This window comes from Oncorhynchus masou, chromosome 16 (genome assembly GCF_036934945.1).
Source record: "Oncorhynchus masou masou isolate Uvic2021 chromosome 16, UVic_Omas_1.1, whole genome shotgun sequence".
Taxonomy (NCBI): domain Eukaryota; kingdom Metazoa; phylum Chordata; class Actinopteri; order Salmoniformes; family Salmonidae; genus Oncorhynchus; species Oncorhynchus masou.
This window is the reverse complement of record NC_088227.1, coordinates 23,775,494-23,798,763: the sequence shown is the minus strand read 5'-3', so window position 1 is coordinate 23,798,763 and position 23,270 is coordinate 23,775,494. Positions and strand designations below refer to the sequence as shown.

Sequence of the window (23,270 nt, the reverse complement as noted above, 5' to 3'; positions counted from 1 at the left end):
TCCTGTCCTGTGGAGACAGTGAACCAAGAACCCAAACCTAACCCTTTTCCTCCTTTATCCTCCACCTTTCTCTTGTCTTTCCCCCTCCCCCTCGATCTCTCGGTCTGTCTGTAGGACGGGTTGGTGAAGGCTAACATGGAGAAGTTGACGTTCTATGCCCTGTCAGCTCCAGAGAAGCTGGACCGTATCGGGGCCTACCTGTCAGAGAGGCTCTCTAGGGACGTGGCTAGGCACCGCTATGGGTGAGCAACACCACATTTACACCGGAGCCATGAATATACTGCACAGATATCTGTCAACTGTCATCCATGTCGGCTCAAAATGCACCATGGCTATTACTTCCTCATTTGCATTCTAGTTGAATGTAATGGTCTTAAGACATATGGTGTGTGGCATAACTACCGTGTGTGTGTGTGTGTGTGTGTGTGTGTGTGTGTGTGTTCAGGTATGTGTGTATAGCTATGGAGGCTCTGGATCAGTTGCTGATGGCGTGCCACTGTCAGAGCATCAACCTGTTTGTGGAGAGTTTCCTTAAGATGGTCCGTAAACTGCTGGAGGCCGACAAACCCAACCTACAGATCCTGGGAACCAACTCTGTGAGTAGAATAGAAGACGCCCACCTTGATAAACAGTCTGGTTTTATCTGACAATACACACTAGCAGCTGGCTGCAATGAATCACAAAGAAATATAATTGCAGGTCTATTCTGTAGGAAATGTAATGTAGCAACGGCCATGTAAATAGAAGATGCCAGACTGATCTAAACATAAATTAAATGTACATTTTTACCAGGGAGGGAGGAGGTGGAGAGCGTGGGTATGCATAGAGAGAGAATGGTTATCTGGTTGATTATGTGTAATGGCAGCCAGCAGCAGCTATCGGTGTTTTTAGACAGGGCTGTCAGAGCAGCAGGGTCAGGAGGGAACAGGAAGTATCAAGGAAATAACATTACCCATAGTGACAGACTTACCACACTGGCAACACTGTCGAGTGATACCATGGATTACACACACACTGATACACATACTCATACACACACTAGTGTTCGGCGATTTTACGATTACATTGTCTGTCGACAATGTTTGACAGCCATCGTCGATGGTGACGACGTTGTGATTTCACAGACGATGGTTTAGCATATTTGAATTTGACTGCACCTTTGGAGTCTGGTAGCGCACAACAGCGCAGTGAGCATGCAGCAGGGCGCCATGCCAAATGGCCTTTTCTACATTTGCCATAGCCTAAATGTTCAATACACATGAGGTAGTTAGACTAACACATTGCAAGAGAACAATGTAGATTGTAGAAAGAGCGGAGAGCACCAAAGCAGTGCAAAAATTCAGATGGGACCTATCATGTTTTGTTCCCTGTCCTTTCCAATTTTGGATGATCATGGGCCTTTTTGAGCAGACACTCCGTTGTCTGGTTTATTGTTTTAAGATCTTGATTTTCCCTTTTTCTCCCCAATCCCCATTCGATTTGAATGTGACTTGTTGTTATAGGCATAGTCTACTATTTCATGATCAACCATTGAATGAATCTCAGAGGTCAGAGGTCTCAGAGTTCCATCTCAAAAGGTTTTTTGCAAATAGCCAAAATTAAAACACTATCGTAATAATAAGAGAGAAAACAAACATCTGCAAGATAAACTAATCAAATAGAAAGTTTGTTAAAACCTGGTATGTTTCTGCTTTACTTCACCAAAATGTAGGCTAAATAAATTGTGCTGTCGGAAAATCCCTCCTTGCAAACCAAACAGACAATAATATAGGCCTACACATAGGTTACTGTCAATACAAGTTAAACTTATACATTTTATATTTATAATATTTTCAAAGTATTTATTGATATCCTTGAATTGCACAACAGGCAATCGTGGCATAAGCTCCCGCAGCAGCACTTTCAGTAAGTGGAAACAAACATCTATAAAGGATGAATTGTTGTCATACTTGTCTCACAAACTACGTTATTTTGAATTGCTTCGAAATTGTGCGTTCATATAAATGTCAACAATCAAATAAAACAAATGATTATGTAGCTTAGAAGTCTTTATAGCTTAACAATTGACTGTACATTGGCTTAGACTAAAACAAATAGGCCTGTTATCCTGTCTGTTTTGTGCCTATTGAACTGTACAAATCCTAATTATGCAATCAGATAAAACTAATGATTACTTATAATATTCTTTATAACACTTAAACGAATAAGTCTCAAGGTTTGGCACAATATTTGAGCCTATCCTATAGGATATGTCTTTCCAATAAGATGCATCTGTATTTTAATTATAGGCTACATGAAAAAATTAAATATAGTGCCATTTATTTATTTTTATTTTTTACACCTTCTTAGGCCTACCTACCTGTTAAGGAAAACCAGCATGTTCAGAGTAGCGAACTCCGCAGGATAATGGACTTGTAAATGTTGGAGGTTTGTTGTCCGTGAATCCTTTGCATTGATCATCTTTTTGCAAATTCTGCAAGTGACTTCAGTCAGGTCTGCTGGCTCACCTTTATCATTCAGCCTGAAACCGAAGATCTGTTTTTCTTTCCCAAGTCAGCCATCATTTTAAAAATTATTTAGCGCAAGGCAGGCTATACTGTAGTAACTAAGGCAGTAGTTACTAAGGCAGGCAATACTGTAGTTACTAAGGCAGTAGTTACTAAGGCAGGCTATACTGTAGTTACTAAGGCGGTCGTTACTAAGGCAGGCTATACTGTCGTTACTAAGGCAGGCTATACTGTAGTTACTAAGGCAGGCTATACTATAGTGAAATCCTTTTTACAGTCAAACTGTCAGAAAGTAGCCTAATGGAAGAATGTTGCATAAGCACTTACCCAGATGATCAAGATGAAATAACAATAGAATACACTTGATACAGCTATAATATCACATTTTAAAAGGTAGGCTTATATAACTGATATCTGAGTATTTTTATGGACAACAGAAACATAGCCCTACAAATTTGAAAATCATTGCAGACTCGATAAAAAAAGAACTAGGCCTAACACTGTTTAGGCCTAGCAATGTGTCCTTTATATCAACGTTGTTTGGACAGGACGAGGGGACGTCGCCTAATACACTGATACATACACAGAAGCACAGACCCCAAAGTAATGTGTTCATGTATGATTGCTAAATACACCAGCCAGCACATCAGTCTTTGCCTCATGCTGTGGTGTTTAATTGGGAGAGTCAGAGGGAGTGGGGGGGATTAGAAAGAGATTATTACCACAGTCACAGTGGTCCAGGACAGCTACTGAAGGTCTCCTGTTCTCTTTAGGACTCACCTAAAATGACTCAATACACGGAGCCTAAATCAGTTCAATTCAAATATCCTGTCTATGTATGCAGATTCCTTGTATTTATCTGTGTTTAAATGGACACTACACATTAGTCTAGACTACATTGCATTGTCATACTTGAAATAACAGTGGTACCAAATATCCTAGAGCCCTGGGAACATCACAACCACGGTGCTATTTTAGCCTCTGTGTCTGGTCTGGTCCGGTCAAGGTCACCTGCAGTTGTTTAGCCTGGTTTGTCCATTAGAATGGGTTTAATCAGGCATCTAATTAAAAAGTCATCACCACAGGTTGGCTTCAGGAAGGCTTCCCTCTGTTCCATTCCCAAGAGGAGCACATTGTTTAGTTGTTAATTGGGGAGGGGTGTGAAATGAAATGCTAAAGTGTTAAAGTTGAAATGGTGACATTTCAGCGGCAGTCAGAATCTGTTCTTTGCCTGGCAGTTCAATACGAGACTTTTGTGCTACTCTTTTCCCAGAAATTAATTGCAAAATTCAATTTGGGATTTGGGATTATATTAGACAAAGAAAGCGGAAGAATATGACAGTTAGAGAGACAGATTTATTGCGTTCTTCTCCAGTTGATGGAGATTCATGTTAATTTACCTCTCTCTCTCTCTCTCTCTCTCCCCCTCCCTCAGTTTGTGAAGTTTGCCAACATTGAGGAGGACACTGCTTCTTATCATCGCAGCTATGATTTCTTTGTTTCGCGCTTCAGCGAGATGTGTCACTCCAGCTACGAGGACCCAGACATCCGCACCAAGTGAGTGGACGTTATATGGATGATCAATTGATGTTGCAAATTAGGGCTGTCCCTGACAAAAAATCTTAGTCGACCGAGAGTTGTCTTTTCTTTCGACCAATTGATTGGTAGAAATTTTAAAATATATTTTTCCTTATAGACACACCCTATGTGTTTTAATAAAAATCAACATGTACTGAATTGTCTGATGTTTAACCTTTTCTCATGTGAGTTCCAAATATCTCTAACGGTCGCCCCGGCCTGAGATTGTTTTATGCGCGTGATGTCAGAATGCACTCACTTCAAAAATGGGATTGTTACAAAACAGGACTGGTAACCCACACTGCCCTCAATCCAAGACACACGCCACCTGCTAATTATCTATAGGCTATATTTCAACACGTTCATTTTAAATTATTTCATAACAAGTTGTATTAATTCACATAGAAGTAGCCCATTTCATTGTTTCGGCCAATTTATGTTTGAGGCTTTACTAAACTTGTAATGGTTTTCTTCTGGGGAAAGAGAGGCGGGCCAAAATGCAGCGTGGTTAGTTTTGTGCATCTTTAATAAAGATGCAAGTACAACAATCTACAAAAACAAGAAACGTGAAAAACCAAAACAGTCCTATCTGGTGCCACAAACACAAAGACAGGAACAATCACCCACAAAACCCAACACAAAACAGGCTACCTAAATATGGTTTCCAATCAGAGACAATGACTAACACCTACCTCTGATTGAGAACCATATCAGGCCAAACATAGAAATAGACAAACCAGACACACAACATAGAATGCCCACCCAGCTCACGTCCTGACCAACACTAAAACAAGGAAAACACACACGAACGATGGTCAGAACGTGACAGAACTGGACAAACTTCTCCCTTTGAGACCCCAAGCACCTCACCAGTTGTTCCCCAGATCAAGTATGCAGACATTTGCGCAGTCTAGCGCAAACTTTTCCCCCTGGCACATTTTCTGGCTGGTGCTTGCATTGCTTTCACTGTTGTTTTCCTTACAAATAATAACTTTGGACATGTGTGCGTTCCAATCAAAGGTCGTGTCTTATTTTCTGTATATCGTGTTGTCATTTCTACTGTAGCATACAGTATGGAGCATAATGTATTTACTGTAAAAAAAAAAAAATGTTTTCAAGTTCTGGTGACAAATCATGCATTCTGATTCTTGCGTAGGTTTTAATGGACACATACAGTGCATTGGGAAAGTATTCTGACCCCTTGACTTTTTACACCTTTTTGTTGTGTTAGTCTTATTCTAAACATTTATTAAATAGTTTTTTCCCCCTCCCGAATCTACACACAATACCCAATAATGACAAAGCAAAAACTTTTTTTTTTTTTTTACATTTTTGCAAATGTATAAAAAAACTGATATCACATTTACAAAAGTTTTCAGACCCTTTACTCAGTACTTTGTTGAAGCACTTTTGGGAGCAATCGAGTCTTCTTGAGTATGACGCTACAAGCTTTGCACACCTGTATTTTGGGAGTTTCACCTATGTGTCACGTTCTGACCTTAGTTCTTTTTGTTATGTCTTTGTTTTAGTATGGTCAGGGTGGGAGTTGGGTGGGTAGTCTATGTTGTGGTTTTGTGTTTGGCCTGGTATGGTTTTCAACCAGAGGCAGGTGTCGTTCGTTGTCTCTGATTGAGAATCATACTTAGGTAGCCTTTTCCCACCTGTGTGGTGTGGGTGATTGTTTTCTGTCTTTGTGTATGTCACCAGACAGGACTGTTTCGTTTCAATCTCTTTATTTTTGTTTTAGTGTTCTGTGTTTTAATAAATTCATCATGAACACATACCACGCTGCGCATTGGTCCTCCGATTCTTGCTGCTACTCCTCAGAAGAGGAGGAAGACAAACGTTACACTATGCTTCTCTGTAGATCCTCTCAAGCTCTGTCCGGTTGGATGGGGAGCATCGCTGCACAGCTATTTTCAGGTCTCTCCAGAGATGTTCGATCAGGTTCAAGTCCGGGCTCTGGCTGGGCCACTCAAGGACATTGAGACTTGTCCCGAAGCCACTGCTGCGTTGTCTTGGCTGTGTACTTGGGGTCGTTGTCCTGTTGGAAGGTGAACCTTCATCCCAGTTTGAGGTCCTGTGCGCTCTGAAGCAGGTTTTCATCAAGGATCTCACAGTACTTTGCTCCATTCATCTTTCCCTCGATCCTGACTAGTCTCCCAGTCCCTGCCTCCGAAAAACATCCCCACAGCATGATGCTACCACCACCATGCTTCACTGTAGGGATTTCCTCCAGACGTGATGCTTGGCATTCAGGCCAAAGAGTTCAATCTTGGTTTCATCAGACCAGAGAAACTTGTTTCTCATGGTCTGAGAGTCCTTTAGGGGGCTTTTGGCAAACTCCAAGCAGGCTGTCATGCACCTTTTACTGAGGAGTGGCTAACATAAAGGCCTGATTGGTGGAGTGCTCCAGAGATGGTTGTCCTTCTGGAAGGTTCTCCCATCTCCACAGAGAAACTCTAGAGCTCTGTCAGTGACCATTGGGTTCTTGGTCACTTCCCTGACGAAGGCCCTTCTCCACATGATTGCTCAGTTTGGCCAGGTGGCAAGCTCCAGGAAGAGTCTTGGTGGTTCCAAGCATTTTCCATTTAAGAATGATTGAGGCCACTGTGTTCTTGGGGACCTTCAATGCTGCAGACATATTTTGGTACCCTTCCCCAGATCTGTGCCTCGACACAATCCTGTCTCGGCGCTCTACGGACAATTCCATCGACCTCATGGCATGGTTTTTGCTCTGACATCCATTGTCAACTGTGGGACCTTTTTATATAGAGAGGTGTGTGCCTTTCCAAATCATATCCAATCAATTGTCTCCAAGTTGTAGAAACATCTCAAGGATGATCAATGGAAACAGGATGCACCTGACCTAAATGTTTGAGTGTCATTACAAATATGTACACTTATTTACATAAGTATTCAGACCATTTGCTAACATTTCTAAGAAACGGTTTTAACTTTGTCACTATGGGGCACTGTGTGTAGATTGAGGATTTTTTTTACATGTATTTTTAAAATCCTTTTTTAGAATAAGGCTGTAACGTAACAAAATGTGGAAATAGTCAAGGGGTCTGAATACTTTCTGACTGCACTTTATGATGTGTGGAAAATACTTCTCTGAAGGTTGTACTGATTATGATAAGCTAATGCTGAACTGTATGCCGGGGCCATATTTGTTGACATTATACAATGCATTCTGGGTGTCACATTCTGGGTGTCATTCTGGTTCACTCATCTTTAGAGTAAACTTCCGGATGTGAATGATTGTAGTAGACACACCCTCTTCAACATTCATTCTGCAAACAGATTAAACTAATCTTGTTTTCTCTTCTTATAAATGGTTGACTCAAAAAAACAAACCTGTCAGCTCGCACAAACTACCCATCGTCGGATTACTTTCATTTTTAGAAATTGTTTTGCTCAATTATTTAGATGAATGGGGAGCTCACCCGTGACGTGATGAATTGTAAATAATAATTTCTATTGGATAATTCATATTATGGTTTATTTCAGCCAAGAGTTAGCTAAATATGGCCGCTTGTGTTAGGTCAATCTTCCATCTGTTAGTTTCCTGTTTTGATGATTGTGTTATGCTGTCGCCACTTCTGTGAATGTCCAAACATTGCATCCAAATATTAACTGGCCACATTTAGGACATAATGTTGTAATGACTGTTTGTCTGAACTGTTTTCTGTGAGGGGGAAAAAAGTGTTGCCATCTCAAACACTGTTTTATCAATGGAAACTGGACACTCTAAATAAGCGTTCTAATCACACAGGCAGGGACCACTGTAGCATGATCACACCCCTGCGTTAAAGGGTTAAAGCACACGGTTTGATTATATCATTAAGACACACATATGACTCGAGGGAGCCGGAGATCAAGATAGCTTAACCAGAAGGGGGAAAACCTGTTCCTGACCCTCCTCCCGCTGCTGGCCTTCACAGATTCTGCTGTTACGCTCCTGAACCTTTTCTATTTGAACCTTTTCCGAGTGCCAATTTATCTTAGAATTTCTGCCGATCTGCGTGCCAGTTATGATTTTCATATGTACATTTTCGTGGGACCGTTTCATTTAATTTACAAATAAAAACATTGCAGCCTTTTCCTGACCATATGGAACAATCTAAACAACACAAAATAAAATAAGTTACAGGAAAGATTAAAAACAGTTGCATTCCTTTGTGAATGCAATTTCCGAAATGGAACGGTTTAAGCCTATTTATTTATGTTTATTGTTTCAAATCATGAATGACTTGTATGCTGTGTGATGACATGAACAAATAAGTGATTGATTGATACAGAAGCCTACAGTTGAAGTCGGAAGTTTACATACACCTTAGCCAAATACATTGAAACTCAATTCCTGACATTTAGTCCTTGTAAAAATTTGGGCAGTTAGGATCACAACTTTATTTTAAGAATATGAAATGTCAGAATAATAGTAGAGAGAATGATTTATTTATTTCAGCTTTTACTTATTTCATCACATTCCCAGTGGTTCAGAAGTTTACATGCACTCAATTAGTATTTGGTAGCATTGCCTTTAAATTGTTTAACTTGGGTCAAATGTTTCAGGTAGCCTTCCACAAGCTTCCCACAATAAGTTGGGTGAATTTTGGCCCGTGCCCTCTGACAGAGCTGGTGTAACTGAGTCAGGTTTGTAGGCCTCCTTGCTTGCACACACTTTCAGTTCTGCCCACAAATGTTCTATGGGATTGAGGTCAGGGCTTTGTGATGGCCAATCCAATACCTCAACTTTGTTGTCCTTAAGCCATTTTGCCACAATTTTTGAAGTATGTTTGGGGTCATTGTCCATTTGGAAGACATATTTGCGACCAAGCTTTAACTTCCTGACATGATGCTGCCACCCCCGTGCTTCACGGTTGGGATGGTGTTCTTCGGCTTGCAAGCCTCCCCCTTTTACCTCCAAACATAACAATGGTCATTATGGTTCAACAGTTAAATTTTTGTTTCATCAGACCAGAGGACATTTCTCCAAAAAGCACAATCTTTGTCCCCATGTGCAGTTGCAAACCGTAGTCGGGCTTTTTTATGGCGGGTTTGGAGCAGTGGCTTCTTCCTTGCTGAGCGGCCTTTCAGGTTATGTCGATATGGGACTCGTTTTGCTGTGGATATAGATACTTTTGTACCTGTTTCTTCACGTGGTCCTTTGCTGGTCCTTTGCTGTTGTTCTGGGATTGATTTGTACTTTTCGCAGCAAAGTATGTTCATCTCTAAGAGACAGACCGTGTCTCCTTCCTGAGCGGTATGACGGCTGCGTGGTCCCATGGTGTTTGAAATTGCTCCCAAGGATGAACCAGACTTGTGGAAGTCTACAATTATTTTTCTGAGGTCTTGGCTGATTTCTTTTGATTTTTCCCATGATGTCAAGCAAAGAGGCACTGAGTTTGAAGGTAGGCCTTGAAGTACATCCACATGTACACCTCCAATTGACTCAAATGATGTCAATTAGCCTATCAGAAGCTTCTAAAGCCATGACATAATTTTCTGGAATTTCTCAAGCTGTTTACGTACACTAAGTTAACTGTTCCTTTTAAACTTCTGACTCACTGGAATGGTGATACAGTGATTTATAAGTGAAATAATCTGTCTGTAAACAATTGTTGGAAAAATTACTTGTCATGCACAAAGTAGATGTCCTAACCGACTTGCCAAAACTATAGTTTAGCAAGAAATTTCTGGAGTGGTTGAAAAACGAGTTTTAATGACCCCAACCTAAATGTATTTAATCTTCCGACTTCAACTGTATATAAGTATTGAAATATATGCCTTAGTAAGGTACGGTATTAATACTCAACAGGATCACTCTTAGGTCTATAGCTCGGTGGTGGTTATACAAGGCGGCTGTACTAAGCATACTAATGATAATGACATTTCTTCTTATTATATGATGATGATTTTTTTTTTTTAAAGAGATCAAGGAAAAGGAGGGTTATTTATTATTATAAACAATGTCTGACAATTTGGAACAGTGTAAACACTAAATAAATTATAAATAATACCAGAGAGGCTGTTCTAATGATAAGAAGTGTAAAGCCTTTATTACAGTATAGCAAATTTTGTGAAATTGTTTCTGACAACTTTATTGCCTATTGGTATTTTGAGAATATCAATGAGGTGCAAACTAGGGTAATTCAAAGATTTAAAAAATATGTAAAACTCAAGATGGGTTAAAATGGGGAGAGAATCACTTGAGATACCCAGTCCGCTCTGGTTGGGGGCATGGCACTCACTCTAAACATACTGAACCAGGTGAACCCTCGTTTTCTACAAGGGCTTTACCGTAGACAACCACAAACTGCCATGTAGAAAATTCAGTTCTAGATATTTTTCTGAAACATTTTAGGAAATTGTTGGACAATAAAATCTAAATATGGCTGAACAGAAAAGTATTGTGTTGTCCCAGTTAGGCAGCCTCAATATTGGCCTATATTTCATGCGGTGCAGGAAATGTTTAAGCTGTACTATAGGCCTGCTCTGACAGTGCAGTCAGTCTATAATAAAGCGGAATAACCAACAGGACCTCACGCTCGGAATAACAGCAACATACATTGGCCTCTTCTCTTTCATAATTCAGAAGGGCTGAGGGGTGCATTATTTCCTTTCCTCTTTGGGTATAGAAGAATGTCACGAGCCACCACGGGAACATCATGCACACGCTGTTTAGATTCACCGAGAGGGCTGCATCAGCCCGCCTCATTTAATTCTAAAACAAAGTTCTTATAATGGTCCAGGGGTGCTTTAAACCTTACCTTTATGGGAATGGAAGCCGATGGGTTCCTAGCCACCCTTGGGCGGGTACATCCTCCTGAATTTACAGTAGGCCTACCTACCGAAAGGGACATCTGCCTTATAAGGGCACATATAAATAACTCCAAGATCAGTCCAATATGCTCTGTGTTTGGCTCAACCAACCCGAACAGCGCATCAGATGTCCACTGCTTGTTACGTTTTTCTAATCAAAATATCAGAATAGGTCAAACAGAAAGAGAACTTGTAGGCTATTTGGTCAATATTGATTGCACAGTGCAATTAAAACGAGGCTTATTTATTTATTTTAGGCTTACATCTGGCTGTCTGATGCACTCAATCTATTTTATTAGAAATACTGATCTTAGCATAGGTATACCCCTAAATTAAATCAATATGTTGAATAATTCTTACATGTAGCCTAGGAACATAACATTATTTAATTTATTTCACCTTAACCAGGTAGGCTAGTTGAGAACAAGTTCTCATTTGCAACTGCGTCCTGGCCAAGATAAAGCGTAGCAATTCAACACATACAACAACACAGAGTAACACATGGAATTATCAAAACATACAGTCAATAATACAGTGAACAAAATCTAACAAAAAGTCTATATACAGTGAGTGCAAATGAGGTAAGTTAAGGAAATAAATAGGCCATGGTGGCGAAGAAATAACAATATAGCAATTAAACACTGGAATGGTAGATCGGCAGAAGATGAATGTGCAGGTAGAGATACTGGGGTGCAAAGGAGAAAAATAAATAAATACCAGTATGGGGATGAGGTAGATGGATGGGCTGTTTACAGATAGGCTATAAGTACAGGTGCAGTGATCTGTAAAATGCTCTGACAGCTGGTGCTTAAAGCTAGTGAGGGAGATGTGAGTCTCCAGCTTCAGAGATTTTTGCAATTCCTTCCAGTCATGGGCAGCAGAGAGCTGGAAGGAAAGATGACCAAAGGAGGAATTGGCTTTGGGGGTGACCAGTGAGAGATACCTGCTGTAGCGCGTGCTACGAGTGGGTGCTGCTATGGTGATCAGTGAGCTGAGATAAGGCGGGGCTTTACCTAGCAGAGACTTGTAGATAACCTGTAGTCAGTGGGTTTGGCGACGAGTATGAAGCGAGGGCCAACCAACGAGAGCGTACAGGTCGCAATGGTGGGAAGTGTATGGGGCTTTGGTGACAAAACCGATGGCACTGTGATAGACTGCATCCAGTTTGTTGAGTAGAGTGTTGGAGGCTATTTTATAGATGACATCACCGAAGTCGAGGATCGGTAGGATGGTCAGTTTTACGAGGGTATGTTTGGCAGCATGAGTGAAGGATGCTTTGTTGCGATATAGGATGCCGATTCTAGATTTAATTTTGGATTGGAGATGCTGAATGTGAGTCTGGAAGGAGAGTTTACAGTCTAACCAGAAACCCAGGTATTTGTAGTTGTCCACGTATTCTAAGTCAGAGCCGTCCAGAGTAGTGATGCTGGACGGGCGAGCAGGTGCGGGCAGCGATCGATTGAAAAGCATGCATTTAGTTTTACTTGCGTTTAAGAGCAGTTGGAGGCCACGGAAGAAGAGTTGTATGGCATTGAAGCTCGTTTGGAGGTTAGTTAACACAGTGTCCAAGAAGGGGCCAGAAGTATGCAGAATGGTGTCGTCTGCGTAGAGGTGGTTATCACCATGCAGCCAAAATAACATCCTATAATCAGTAGGATATTAAACACTCAAACAGGCTAGTTTCTGTAGATATACCATACCAGTCAATAGTTTGGACACACCTACTCATTCCAGGATTTTTCTTTATTTTTACTATTTTCTACATTGTAGCATAATAGTGAAGAAATCAAAAGTATGTAATGACAATCATGGAATCATGTAGTAACCAGAAAAGTGTTAAACAAATCAAATATATTTTAGGTTCTTCAAAGTAGCCACCCTTTGCCTTTTTGACAGCTTTGCACACTCAACCAGCTTCTTGAGGTAGTCACCTGGAATGCATTTCAATTAACAGGTGTGCCTTGTTAAAAGTTCATTTGTGGAATTTCTTTCCTTCTTAATGCATTTGAGCCAATCAGTTGTGTTGTGACATGGTAGGGGTGGGATACTGACAATAGCCCTATTTGGTAAAAGACCAATACATATGGCAAGAACAGCTCAAATAAGCAAAGAGAAACGACAGTCCATCATTACTTTAAGACATGGAGGTCAGTCAATGTGGAAAATGCCAAGAACTTTGAATGTTTCTTCAAGTGCAGCTGCAAAAACCATCAAGCGCTATGTTGAAACAGGCTCTCATTAGGACCACCACAGGAAGACCCAGAGTTACCTCTGCTGCAGAGGATAAATTCATTAGTTACCAGCCTTAGAAATTGCAGCCCAAATAAATGCTTTACAGGGTTCAAGTAACAGACACATCTCAACATCAACTGTCTGATACATGCAGGAGACTGCATGTATCAGGCCTTCATGGTTGAATTGCTGTGAAGAAACCACTAGTAAAGGACAGAAATAAGGAGACACTTGCTTGGGCCAAGAAACACGAGCAATGGACATTAGACCGGTCTAAATCTGTCTGATGAGTCCAAATTTTAGATGTTAAGTTCCAACCGCCGTGTCTTTGTGAGACACAGAGTAGGTAAACGGATGATCTCTGCATGTGTGGTTCCCACCGTGAAGCATGGAGGAGGTGGTGTGATGGTGTGGGGGTGCTTTGCTGGTGACACTGTCTGTGATTTATTTAGAATTCAAGGCACACTTAACCAGCATGGCTCCAAAGCATTCTGCAGCAATAGGACATCTCATCTGGTTTGCGCTTAGTGGGACTATCATTTGTTTTTCAACAGGACAATGATTAACACACCTCCAGGCTGTGTAAGGGCTATTTGACCAAGGAGAGTGATGAAGTGCCTCATCAGATGACCTGGCTTCCACGAATACTTGATCTCATCCTAATTGAGATGGTTTGGGATGAGTTGGGCTGCAGAGTGAAGGAAAAGCAGCCAACAAGTGCTCAGAATATGTGGGAACTCCTTCAAGACTGTTGGAAAAGCATTCCAGGTGAAGCTGGTTGAGAGAATGCCAAACGTGTGCAATGCTGTCAAGGCAAAGGGTGGCTACTATGAAGAATCTAACATCTAAAATATATTTATTTTTGGTTACTACATGATTCCCATATGTGTTGTTTCATAGTTTTGATGTCTTCACTATTATTCTACTATGTAGAAAATAGTCAAAATAAAGAAAAACCCTTGAATGAGTAGATGTGTCCAAACTTTTGACTGCTACTGTGTTATGCGTGTGTGTGTGTGTGTGTGTGTGTGTGTGTGTGTGTGTGTGTGTGTGTGTGTACAGGACAAAAATAAAACGCAACATGTAAAGTGTTGAGCCCATGTTTAATGAGCTGAAATAAAGATTGCATAAATTTTCCATATGCACAAAAAGCTTATTTCTCTCAAGTTTTGTTCACAAATTAGTTTACATCCCTGTTAGTGAGCATTTATCCTTTGCCAAGATAATCCAACTGACTGGTGTGGCGTATAAAGAAGCTGAATAGCATTATCATTACACAGGTGCCCCTTGTGCTGGGGACAATAAAAGACGACTCAATTGGCATGCTAACTACAGGAATGTCCACCAGAGCTGTTGCTAGAGAATTTTATGTTAATTTCTCTACCATAAGCCAAAAATTTGGTAGTACGTGCAACCGGCCTCCCAACCGCAAACCACGTGTAACCACACCAGCCCAGGACCTCTACATCTGGCTTCTTCACCTGCAGGATGATCCGAGACCAACCACCCGGACAGCTGATGAAACTGTGGATTATTTCTGTCTGTCAAAAAGCCCTTTTGTGGGTAAAAACGAATTCTGATTGGCTGGGTCTGCTCCCCAGTGGGTGGACCTGGATCTCAAGTGGGCCTGTGCCCACCCACCCATGGCTTCTTAGACTGATGGACTGTGCCATCCCCACAGCCTCCACAATGGATCAGTCCGCTCAGACATGCACGAATCAGACAGGTTTCTTGTACACCGTGATGATGATTATTATAATAATCTTTTGCTACTGCTCGACTAATAAGATCTCGGTCGACCAACAGCCTATCAACCAAACAATCGACCAGTCGACTAAATGGGGTCAGCCCTAGAGGAACTATTGTCATTCTAAAAACAGTTTGTTTACTTGCTAATTGAGGTGAAGAAAAAATTAATTTGAGAAGCTCCACAACTGATTTAGTGGTGGTGAGTTAAGACAATCAGAAATACTATCAGACATCCCCAAATGGGCACATTTATAGACTTACATTTGCGCACAGGCCAGGTTGCTTAGGCATACTTCTATATGTGTAATCAGGTGCTTGTCGTTACAGTATGAAAATGTACAACAACAAAAGAATGTGTGCACTCACTATTGTCAGTCGCTCTGGATAAGAACTTTCTCACAAGTGTAGCATAGGTTGTGAGCTCTGCGAACAACGTGTCCACTCTGACAATGAGAACGGTAAACTCCTCTTCTTCTTGGACCATGGCATCCCCGCGGCCTCCTCCAATGGATTATTCCACTGAGAAGGGTGTGAATCAGACCGGTGTCTCGTGTGCCATGAAAAACTGCTCGACTAAAGAAATCTCGGTTGACCAACAGCCTATCGACCGAACAATCGACCAGTCGACTCAATGGGATCAGCCCTATTGTAGATATTGATCTATGTACCTGTACTGTCTCATACTTGATTACTTTGTTACAAATCTTCCTGATGGGAGAGTGATTTTAAGATTAAATTATCCTCGATTAATATCAAGAGACTGACTAATTGGTTGGTTGATTCATTCATTTGTCCCCTTTCTCTTCTCTATAGGATCCGTATGGCTGGGATAAATGGTCTGCAGGGGGTTGTGAGGAAGACGGTGAATGATGATCTACAGTCTAACATCTGGGACCCCCAGCACATGGACAAGATCGTCCCCTCACTGCTCTTCAACCTGCAGAGTGGAGAGGGCACTGAGAGGTGAGGGGTCAATGTAAGGGGTTGTCAAGAGGCTAGCGGTCAGGGGCAGGGTCATTAATAACAGTTTCCTTGGTAGTTAATTATATTAGAAAACTACGAAGAGGTTGTAGAGAATTGACCGCCTGACAGGAAGACATATGTCTATGTTCAAATAGCCCATCCATGTTGTGAACGAGAGGTTTGAAAGTCCAGGCCTACAAGGACTGGAGGGTGGAGTTGCTGTGGATGGGTCATTGTAGATGTGGGTGGGTGGTTGCGCAGGCCTGATAGTCCAGGTCAGGTGGTGTTTGTGTTGACACTGCCAGCCAGCTGTTATCCACTCATCTGTGATTGATGTCACTGACAGTCCAGTTAACCTCAAGGCCATGTCTTCAGCACTGCATCCAAGGACAAACAGAGTGAACGTGGGAGGGGGGGAGAGATGGAGGGATGAAGAGATGGGGAGGGAAGGAATGGAGGAAGAGAAGATGAGAGAAAGTCAGAGGTAGGTAAGAGGAAAGAGGGGCAATGTGGCAGAGATGCTGAGAGAGGGAGAGGGTAGTGGAGAGGGTAGTGGAGAGCCAGACTGCCTCTATCCAGTTTTTGGCAGGTCTCCACATGCACATAATCACACTGACGCCAATAAATCAGAGAGGGAGAGCGAGTCCTATATTTATGTTGATTTATTTTCCCTTTTCACATCATTACAACACTGTATATAGACATAATATGACATTTGAAATGTCTTTATTCTTTTGGAACTTTTGTGAGTGTAATGTTTGCTGTTAAATTGTATTGTTTATTTCACTTTTGTTTATTATCTACTTCACTTGCTTTGGCAATGTAAATATGTTTTCCCATGCCAATAAAGCCCCTTAAATTGAAATTGAATTGAGAGAGAGAGCCTCAGATTTTTTGAGAAAGAATGAAAGATAGTCAGCAAAGGAAAGATGGAGCAAACAGTTAACCTTGAAAGAGCCTAGGCCATCTCCTTCTGTTCCTTAGGCCTCAGTAGATCAGTCAGTCCCCTGTCTGGTCCTGCTGTGTCCTCCTATAGCTCTCCTGCTGAACTCTCCATATTATCACTGGCCACAGACAACAGCAGTAGTACTGGGACACAGACAACAGCAGTAGTACTGGGACTATGATACTGGCTAATAACTATTATTACTGGCCAGAGACAACAGCAGTAGTACTGGGACTATGATACTGGCTAATAACTATTAATACTGGCCACAGACAACAGCAGTAATACTGGGACTATGATACTGGCTAATAACTATTAATACTGGCCAGAGACAACAGCAGTAGTACTGGGACTATGATACTGGCTAATAACTATTAATACTGGCCAGAGACAACAGTAGTAATACTGGGACTATGATACTGGCTAATAACTATTAATATTGGCCAGAGACAACAGCAGTAATACTGGGACTGTGATACTGGCTAATAACTATTAATACTGGCCAGAGACAACAGTAGTAATACTGGGACTATGATACTGGCTAATAACTATTAATACTGGCCAGAGACAACAGCAGTAATACTGGGACTGTGATACTGGCTAATAACTATTAATATTGGCCAGAGACAACAGCAGTAATACTGGGACTATGATACTGGCTAATAACTATTAATACTGGCCAGAGACAACAGTAGTAATACTGGGACTATGATACTGGCTAATAACTATTAATACTGGCCAGAGACAACAGTAGTAATACTGGGACTATGATACTGGCTAATAACTATTAATATTGGCCAGAGACAACAGCAGTAATACTGGGACTATGATACTGGCTAATAACTATTAATACTGGCCAGAGACAACAGTAGTAATACTGGGACTATGATACTGGCTAATAACTATTAATACTGGCCAGAGACAACAGCAGTAGTACTGGGACTGTGATACTGGCTAATAACTATTAATATTGGCCAGAGACAACAGCAGTAATACTGGGACTATGATACTGGCTAATAACTATTATTACTGGCCACAGACAACAGCAGTAGTACTGGGACTATGATACTGGCAAATAACTATTATTACTGGCCACAGACAACAGCAGTAGTACTGGTTCTGTGATACTGGCTAATAAATATTATTACTGGCCACAGAGAACAGCAGTAGGTCTTAGAGCTTGGACTATAAACCAAAAATGATCAATACCAATAGAACCAACCGTTTATCGCAGGCATTTTACTGATATCGATAATCACGATAAATACAATTGAATTGTATTTGTCACATGCACTGAATACAACTGTAGACTTTACTGTGAAATATTTACTTACGAGCCCTTTCCCAGCAATGCAGTTCTTTTTACAAATAGATCAAAAGAAAATAGAAACACAATAACGAGGCTATATACAAGGAGTACCGGCACTGAGCGGGTGATTGAGGTAATATGTAGGTTTGGTTAGGTGATTGATTGATGTCCATGTAGGTAGGGGGTGAAAAGCAGAACGTCCGGGTAGCCATTTAGCAGTCTCATGGCTTCTGGCGCTAGCAGAGAGAATAGACTGTGACTTGGGTGGCTGGAGTCTTTTATCATTTTTAGGGCCTTCCTCTGGCACAGCCTGGTATAGAGGTCCTGGATGGCAGGGTGCTTGGTCCCAGTGATGTACTGGGCCGTACGCACTACCCTCTGTAGCGCGTCAAATACTGAGCAGTTGCCATACCAAGCGGTGATGCAGCCAGTCAAGATGCTCTCAATGGTGCAGCTGTAGAACTTTAGGAGGATCTGAGGACCCATACCAAACCTTCTCCGCCTCCTGAGGGGGAAGAGGCGTTGTCGTGCTCTCTTCACGACGGTGTATTTGCACCATGATAGGTCTTTAGTGATTTGGACACCGAGGAACATGAAGCTCTCGACCGTCTCCACTACAGCTCGGTGGATGTGAATGGGGGCGCGCTCAGCCCTCCAGTTTCTGCAGTGTTCCTTTTGTCCCGGAGGGACAGAGCAGTGTGGAGCGCACTAGCGATTGTGTCATCTCTGTAGCCTTTACTAGAGGACTGTGACGTTAGAAAGGAAAGAAGTCTGCTCATATGGACTATTGCTAACAGGACAATTGAAAGCACATCATTCAAAGTAGCCAGTAGTAGTAGTTTTAAGGGTGATATAAAAAAGTTACCGGTGCACATTTCATATTATACATTTATCGTTCAATTGATCAGTATCGTAAAAATTCTGTCAGTTTATCGTGATATCTTTTTTTTGTCCTTATTGGCCAACTCTAGTAGGACTGCAGGGGCTAGCACACTAGCTAATTAACTTCTACAATGTGGTTATGTCTTCATTTGATCATGTAATTCAAAGGACATTCAAACTAGAAATCTTCATTTATTGTAAGACTGGCAAATAGGTCTCCCACAAGAAAGAGATTGTCCTCTCAGCGGACTTGCAGAATGAATAAATAAATACAGGTAAATGTGAGGACATAATTAGAGACATTTATCTCGTCCCTCACTGATTGTTTTTAACTTTTGTTAAGGAAATGCTAGGCTTATTGAAAGGTCGCTGATACCAATCTGCTGTGCACTTTCTCTTGGTGTATCCATTGTTTCATTAATAGGGAGGGACATATTTTCTTTTCTCTACCTTCATACAGCATTACCCACATGTTGAATAGATGAAAATGCTGCTATCCATGTGTTGTGGCAGATTTTGTTTTGTTTTGAATCATTTCAAAGTGTATGTTTATCTAACATTTTCTGGGGCATTTACAGTAAGAGCATGGCTGCTAATGAGAGAGTTCTACAGAGACGGGACCCATACAGAGACGGGAAGTCCCATGACCTCTTCTTCAGTGGTGCTGGTGGTGGGGGGGCGAGAAGAAAGGCGTATGTGGTTAATAAATGATGTTATTGGAGGACCACCTGATGCCAGGCGTGGTAGAGAGTAGAACAGAGAAGACTTCCGCTCAGCTGAGAACGCTTTAACTATGTATAAGACAGGAAAGCCTGGGCCCGAGAGAGAGGGAGAAGAGGGCTTCCATGCACATTTTACAAACATACTGTTTTCACATACACACAAGCACATTAACACTTTATGCTCACACACACTCTCGCTCTCTTTCACATTCAAGTGTACACGCATACACGATAACCATTTGTGCAGTCACCACAAACACACCACAACAGAGAGGGAGAAGTGCCTCAGGCAGGTATACACCAGCAAGGACACAACACCCTTGTTTGTGTGATTTTTTTATGTGTGTCGAAAGCGTGCATTTATGTGTGTTTTCGTTGACTCAAATATATTTCTGCTCCTCTTTTACTCCTTCACTCCCAACCTCCTCTCTCCGTCATTCGTCCTTCTTCACCCTCGGTCTCTCTCTCACCTTCCTTTCACCCTCCCTTCCTCTCTCTCGGTCTCTCCAGCCGCTCCCCCTCTCCCCTGCAGGCGTCGGAGAAAGAGAAGGAGAGTCCGGCAGAGCTGACGGAGCGCTGCTTCAGAGAGCTGCTGGGACGGGCTGCCTACGGCAACATCAAGAACGCTGTCACACCAGTACTCATGTAAGACTTGGTCCCCTCTGTTTTAGTGGACTAGGGCTGTGGACCAGTGGACTAGTGCTGTGGACTAGGGCTGCGCATTGGTGGACTAGTGCTGCACGTTGGTGGACTAGGTTTGTGGACTAGGTTTGTGGACTAGGTTTGTGGACTAGGTTTGTGGAGTAGGTTGGTGGACTAGGGCTGTGGACTAGTGCTGCGCATTGGTGGACTAGTGCTGCACGTTGGTGGACTAGTGCTGTGGACTAGGTTTGTGGACTAGGTTTGTGGACTAGGGCTGTGGACTAGGGCTGTGCGTTGGTGGACCAGGGCTGTGCGTTGGTGGACCAGGGCTGCGCGTTGGTGGACCAGGGCTGCGCGTTGGTGGACCAGTGCTGCGCGTTGGTGGACCAGTGCTGGGCGTTGGTGGACCAGTGCTGGGCGTTGGTGGACCAGTGCTGGGCGTTGGTGGACCAGTGCTGGGCGTTGGTGGACCAGTGCTGGGCGTTGGTGGACCAGTGCTGGGCGTTGGTGGACCAGTGCTGCGCGTTGGTGGACCAGTGCTGCGCGTTGGTGGACCAGTGCTGGGCGTTGGTGGACCAGTGCTGGGCGTTGGTGGACCAGTGCTGGGCGTTGGTGGACCAGTGCTGGGCGTTGGTGGACCAGTGCTGGGCGTTGGTGGATTAGTTCTGTGTTAGTGAACTAGTTCTGTCTATTAGTGGACTAGTGCTGTGTTGTGTATTAGTGGATTAGTTCTGTCTTAGTGGACTAGTGCTGTGTTAGTGGACTAGTGTTGTGGATTAGTTCTGTATTAGTGGACTAGTACTGTGTATTAGTGGACTAGTGCTGTGGACTAGTGCTGTGGACTAGTGCTGTGGACTAGTGCTGTGGACTAGTGGACTAGTGCTGTGTATTGTGACTAAGATGCAACATGGTTCTGTGGGGAATGTTCTGTATCAGCAAGTTTTCTCTCTGTCTGTCTTCCTCTTGTCTGTACTTTGTAACTTTCACGTTTACACTTTCTGTCTCTTCTCTGTCTCTCACACTCATTCTCTCACTCCAGGCACTTAGATAACCACTCTCTGTGGGAGGGGAAGACCTTTGCAGTCCGCTGCTTTAAGATCATCATGTACTCTATCCAGGTGAGTCACCTCTACTCCCTCTATTCCTCACTCCCTCCGTTCCTCCCTCCCGCCCTCTCTCCCTGCTCTCTCTCTCTCCCTCCCTCCCTCCCTCCCTCTCTCCCTCCCTCCCTCCCTCCCTCTCTCCCTCCCTCCTCTCTCTCTCTCTCTCTCTCTCTCTCTCTCTCTCTCTCTCTCTCTCTCTCTCTCTCTCTCTCTCTCTCTCTCTCTCTCTCTCTCTCTCTCTCTCTCTCTCTCTCTCTCTCTCTCTCTCTCTCTCTCTCTCTCTCTCTCTCTCTCTCTCTCTCTCTCTCTCTCTCTCTCTCTCTCTCTCTCTCTCTCTCTCTCTCTCTCTCTCTCTCTCTCTCTCTCTCTCTCTCTCTCTCTCTCTCTCTCTCTCTCTCTCTCTCTCTCTCTCTCTCTCTCTCTCTCTCTCTCTCTCTCTCTCTCTCTCTCTCTCTCTCTCTCTCTCTCTCTCTCTCTCTCTCTCTCTGGCAGCTGTTTCCTGGGGATGATCAAATAGCAGAAAAGTCAGTCAACCTAAAGTGCTTTTTGTATCCTCCCCCGTCTCTCAGAACAACCTCGTACTTTCACCCCAATTCAACTGAAATCCTAGTTACTTCTCACTCCTACTCTCTGTGTTGCTTTGATGTACGGCTGTTTTTATATTGACCCAATAAAGTAATTATCTCTCTTGCTCTTTTGCCCTGTTTCACTCCTTCTCGCTCCCTCTCTCCTCCTCCTCCAGTCGCAGCACTCTCACCTGGTCATCCAGCAGCTGCTAGGTCACCTGGATGCCAACAGTAAGAATTCAGCCACAGTGCGTGCTGGGATAGTGGAAGTCCTCCTGGAGGCTGCAGCCATTGCTTCCAGTGGCTCTGTAGGTGGGTAGAAAGAGGTTTGCCACACACACACACACCTTGTCCTGGCTTGCCAGTCCAGATCACATTTTCTTCACACTTTCTTCATTCAATATTATAATCTCTCTACCAGAGAGAGGTGTGTTATCATTGAAAGTGTCTATCTACTGAAGTAGGGGTTCTTTCTCTAATGACGTGTGTGTGTGTCAGGCCCCACTGTGTTGGAGGTGTTTAACACTCTGCTAAGGCAGCTGCGTCTCAGTGTGGACTACGAGCTGACCGGCTCCTACGACGCCAGCGGAAACATTGGCATCAAGATCATCAAAACACATGAGGAGAGACAGCTACAGGAAGCCGTCATCAGGACTATTGGTCAGTGTGTGTGTGTGTGTGTTCTTTAAGGAGAGACTGGCTGCAAATCGAGTGTGAAATCACTCTGATAAAGTCCCAAAATGTTTTGCATGTCAGCAGTCAAGTTTTCAAGATCTATAACTACCAAAATATTGACTTTCATTTGAACTGTTTGTGTCTCTCCAGGGTCGTTTGCAAACACCCTCCCTACATACCAGCGCTCCGAGGTCATGCTCTTCATCATGGGCAAGATTCCTGTACCAGGGGTACACCCCGCACTCACAAACGCAGGCTCAGGGTGAGGACACGCACGCACTCACTCAAACTCACACGCACACTGTCACACTTTCCTGACAACTTTTTTTATTTGAAGGGGTTGTGAAGGGACCAGGATGATCCAGATCATGCTGCTGAAGTCACTGGTTCAGGTGAGACATTAACATTAGAGACTTCTCAGTAGTCACCAAACTCTGTGTGCAGGTTTCTGTCAACTGGCCCACATCAATCTTCCTCTTTCATTCTTTAAATCTTTCTTCCTCCTCCTCCCTCCCCTCGCCACGCTCTCTCCTCACCACGCTCTCTCCTCCCTCTCCCCACCACGCTC

The 23,270-nt window shown here is 42.9% G+C and overlaps 1 protein-coding gene across 1 annotated transcript in view; it reads left to right on the top strand.

Moving 5' to 3' along the window:
- Positions 1–23,270, top strand: part of efr3bb (EFR3 homolog Bb (S. cerevisiae)) — a 56,056-nt gene that overhangs the window by 19,811 nt on the left and 12,975 nt on the right. Inside the window, exons 3-12 of the mRNA XM_064991230.1 lie at positions 115–242; positions 446–596; positions 3,943–4,064; positions 15,708–15,857; positions 20,227–20,361; positions 21,398–21,476; positions 22,204–22,339; positions 22,526–22,687; positions 22,853–22,964; positions 23,040–23,094. Of these exons, the coding sequence (XP_064847302.1) occupies positions 115–242; positions 446–596; positions 3,943–4,064; positions 15,708–15,857; positions 20,227–20,361; positions 21,398–21,476; positions 22,204–22,339; positions 22,526–22,687; positions 22,853–22,964; positions 23,040–23,094 (1,230 nt within the window). The remainder of the gene's footprint in view (positions 1–114; positions 243–445; positions 597–3,942; positions 4,065–15,707; positions 15,858–20,226; positions 20,362–21,397; positions 21,477–22,203; positions 22,340–22,525; positions 22,688–22,852; positions 22,965–23,039; positions 23,095–23,270) is intronic.